This window comes from Sinocyclocheilus anshuiensis, unplaced genomic scaffold (genome assembly GCF_001515605.1).
Source record: "Sinocyclocheilus anshuiensis isolate Anshui unplaced genomic scaffold, SAMN03320099.WGS_v1.1 scaffold1269, whole genome shotgun sequence".
NCBI classification, from domain to species: domain Eukaryota; kingdom Metazoa; phylum Chordata; class Actinopteri; order Cypriniformes; family Cyprinidae; genus Sinocyclocheilus; species Sinocyclocheilus anshuiensis.
Genome location: NW_015549661.1, coordinates 198,170 through 202,075, shown reverse-complemented (window position 1 = coordinate 202,075; position 3,906 = coordinate 198,170). Strand labels below are relative to the sequence as shown.

Sequence of the window (3,906 nt, the reverse complement as noted above, 5' to 3'; positions counted from 1 at the left end):
AAGGTAAGAGTAATACATCATTCTAAACTGTAAAGGGTCTAGTTTTATTTGTGTGCACTCACAATATTGACAAAACGTTGTGCTTTTATAAAATAAAGAAAAAAACGCTTTCTGCCGTCTCGGTCTTGAACAGGAACTCACACACACACACACACACACACACACACACACACACACTCTCACTCACACACACACACACACACACTCTCACACACACACTCTCACACACAAGACGTTCACCACAAGAACGATCTGATTCTTGTGTTTATTTGCTGCTGTAACTAGTAGTAAAGAGGAAGAGATAATCTACAGTGATCTGCCAGCACACATTAAAGAGCAGCAAAACCACATTTATTGTTTGAATTTAGTGTTAAAATGGATAGAATCTGAAAGCTGAGACTGTGTTTCATATCAAATGTAACAAAACACAAAGATTATTGGGATTTATTGGATGGAGCTTTTGTTCACGCATCAACTGAAAACACAGATCGAATCTTGGGATTCAAGAATCAATATCAGTTCATCAAATTGAAATCGAGAAATCAATATTTTCAACCCAGCTCTAATTTTTATCATTCATCAGCTGTAAAAAATCCTTCTGAAAGAGATTCGATCAATGATATTATTTCTCTGTCATTAATGTTTTAGCTGCATTGTGGACTTCTGTTCCTAGAATTAGAGCCATTATTATAACTTCATAATTATCATCTGAGTGGATTGAATGTGTATTTGTCCTGGATCTGCTCTGATGTGAATCAGTTTAAAAGAACCGATTCACAGAAATGAATCAATCTGGCCTGATCTGTTTAAAAGAGAAATGCTGTTAGTTCACCTGTGTGTAAACGCTCTCACACTCAGGATTCATGTCTGCTTCAGTGCTGATGTCTGTAGGACAGTTAATGGCCAAATAACAAGCACATTAAAATCAGCATCATATTTAAAGCGGTGATTCATTTCATTTCACCAACAGAATATCAATTGTAGCATAAATATCCAATGTATTTTCCAGCCCGTATGTGTCTGTAATGTACTGTATGTATTTGCAGTGAATGATGCACTTGATTTCACTCTACTTGAGAGATGTTTTAACTGATCGGCTAAGCAGACGTGATTATTGATCGATCAGATCAGATAGTTCAGAGTGGCGTGTGCTCATCTGTGCTCTGAATGAATGCAGAATGCTGATGGATTGTGGCTGTGCTGTTGTACTGGAGTCTGTAGGGAACGAGCTGCAGTCGTCCGGATCATTGATGACGCTCACAGAGGAACAAGAACCCTCGTGTCCAGGGGCGGATTTAGTGAATTGGGGGCCCCAGGCAAAATATAGGAATGGGGCCCTATACATTTTCACACATTTTCCTAGATCAACCTTGAGGTTCCTTTTTTGTTGTGATGCTTGCTGCTGCACAATGGTGCCCCATAGTGGTGTCCAATGGCACACGTTTTAAACTCAACAAAATGGTAAAATACATATAGCCTATCAAGAGCATGCTCACAGATGAGAACAAAACAGCGTTGGATGAAGTGGATTAAAGCCCTGCACCGGTCTCAAATAGGCCCTAGCCCGTCTTTTTCCCCTTTTCCCAAAAAAAGCTTATAGGCTGCTACTGTTTCAGCTATTAAAATAGTTCAGTTTTGTATGTGATGGAAAAGTGATTATATTTCGTTTTGTTTTTTTATAAAGTAAATTTAGAAAAACGTTTGGAGCATTTTTTTTAAACATAATACACACTGTTTCTCAATATTTAATTACAGCTTCAGATGTATAATATTTTCATCTCCTTCAAGCAGGATACACAAAAAACACGTTCAACTCAGACCAGGGGCGTCTGCAGGATTTCTTTTGAGGGTATGCACAGAGTTTTTTTTTGATGGATGTCTAAAATATAAAAATAAGGAAAAGCCTAAAACAGGCCCGATTATAATTTGCGTTTTATTTTATAATTCCGTACAATTAAAAAATAAAACACAAATTATAATGGCGTGTAAATGTGTAAAACTTTGTCCTATAATTGTATAGCTGCTTTTTCTGATTTTTATGTTGCTCTGTTCTGAATACCTGAAAATTTAAAGGATTTGCTGCAACGCGATTTTGTATATGTGAATTATTTATTAGCCTATTTTTTTTTTACCCATGCTGCAAATGCTTTAAAAACAGCTTTAAAATGACTTTATTGCATTCCAGACGCTTTTAAAGTACTTTTCACTATACATTTTACGGGTAGCTTGAATGTAAACATTGTCATGAATTCGTTGTATTCCCATTTGTAAAATAGCCAACAAATGAATTGTTGTAGGCTAACCCGATCTCATGAAAGTGCGTAGTATAGCACGATTTTCTGCTTCTATTTGGTTAATATTTCTATGCAGAAATTGACTTTGGCATGCAAAAGACTGATAAATTAATAATTAATGGCATGGCTGGTTCACTCGACACAGGCCTATGATAACTGCTGAAATGTTTGCGGGGCAGATCTGAGGTCAGTCTGAGCGCTCGTGGTACTCACAGTGTCAACCTTGAGGTTCCTTTTTTGTTGTGATGCTTGCTGCTGCACAATGGTGCCCCATAGTGGTGTCCAATGGCACACGTTTTAAACTCAACAAAATGGTAAAATACATATAGCCTATCAAGAGCATGCTCACAGATGAGAACAAAACAGCGTTGGATGAAGTGGATTAAAGCCCTGCACCGGTCTCAAATAGGCCCTAGCCCGTCTTTTTCCCCTTTTCCCAAAAAAAGCTTATAGGCTGCTACTGTTTCAGCTATTAAAATAGTTCAGTTTTGTATGTGAAGGCGGTCGCCTACCTTTGCCTAATGGGTAAGTCCGCCCCTGCTCGTGTCATTGTGTGCTAATGAGTAAAGCTGTGTGTTGCTCTCTCAGGCTGGCCTGCGGAGCTCCGGATCTCAGGTGTTGTCTTCTTCATCAGAAGCTGCAGGTGAAGCTCCTCACGCTTACACACGATCACGACAGCACCAGCAGCGTTCAGCCTCAAACACACACCATACTCGTGTAAAACCAACTTGCTTGTGCAAATACCATCACTTTACCTTCAGTTCCAGCGTTATGTGTGAACTAAAGGTGTTTTTAAGCAGTTAGATTTCTTATAAATCTCATCTAGTTTTGATCTAACTATAAATTTGTCCATAGGTTATATTTAGTTTTTTCATGAGCATGATTTACTTATTTTTACAAATCATTGAAAGCAGGCACATTAAACGTAGTAAAATCAACATTAAATCAGAATTTACTTTATATTAATAATGTGATTCAGTTTTAGAAGAAAGAAAGTCACACAGGAAAACAACAATAGGAGAGTAAATGATTGTTTATATATTACTGTTCAAAGTTTGCAGTCATTTTTTAAAAGAAATTAATACTAATTACTTTTATCCATCAAGGATGCATTAAATTGATGAAAAGTGAAGTAAAGACATTTACAATGTTACAAAAGATTTATATTTCAAATAAATGCTGTTCTTTTGAACTTTCTGTTCATCTGTGAATCCTGAAAAATAAAATGCATCACAGTTTCCACAAAAATATTAATGTTTTCAACATTGATAATAATCAGAAATGTTTCTCGAGCAGCAAATCAGCATATTAGAATGATTTCTGAAGATCATGTGACACTGAAGACTGGAGTAATGATGCTGAAAATACAGCTGCGCATCACAGAAATACATTACAGTTTAACAGAGATTCACATAGAAAACAGCTGTTTTAAACTAATAATATTTCACAATTTTACTGTATTTTTGATCAAATAAATGCAGCCTTGCTGAGCAGAAGAACCTCTTTCAGAAATCTTTCTGACCCCAAACTATTGAGTGTTCGTGTGTTTTCACTGTGCACCTCCTCCAGATGCTGAACTGCTGCATCGAGCGCAAGAGAGCAAGGGATGAGG

At 37.0% G+C, this 3,906-nt stretch overlaps 1 protein-coding gene across 1 annotated transcript in view; it reads left to right on the top strand.

Moving 5' to 3' along the window:
• rab3gap1 (RAB3 GTPase activating protein subunit 1) overlaps positions 1 to 3,906 on the top strand; it is a 33,472-nt gene that overhangs the window by 10,487 nt on the left and 19,079 nt on the right. Inside the window, exon 16 of the mRNA XM_016449564.1 lies at positions 2,883 to 2,937. Coding sequence (XP_016305050.1) covers positions 2,883 to 2,937 — 55 coding nt within the window. The remainder of the gene's footprint in view (positions 1 to 2,882; positions 2,938 to 3,906) is intronic.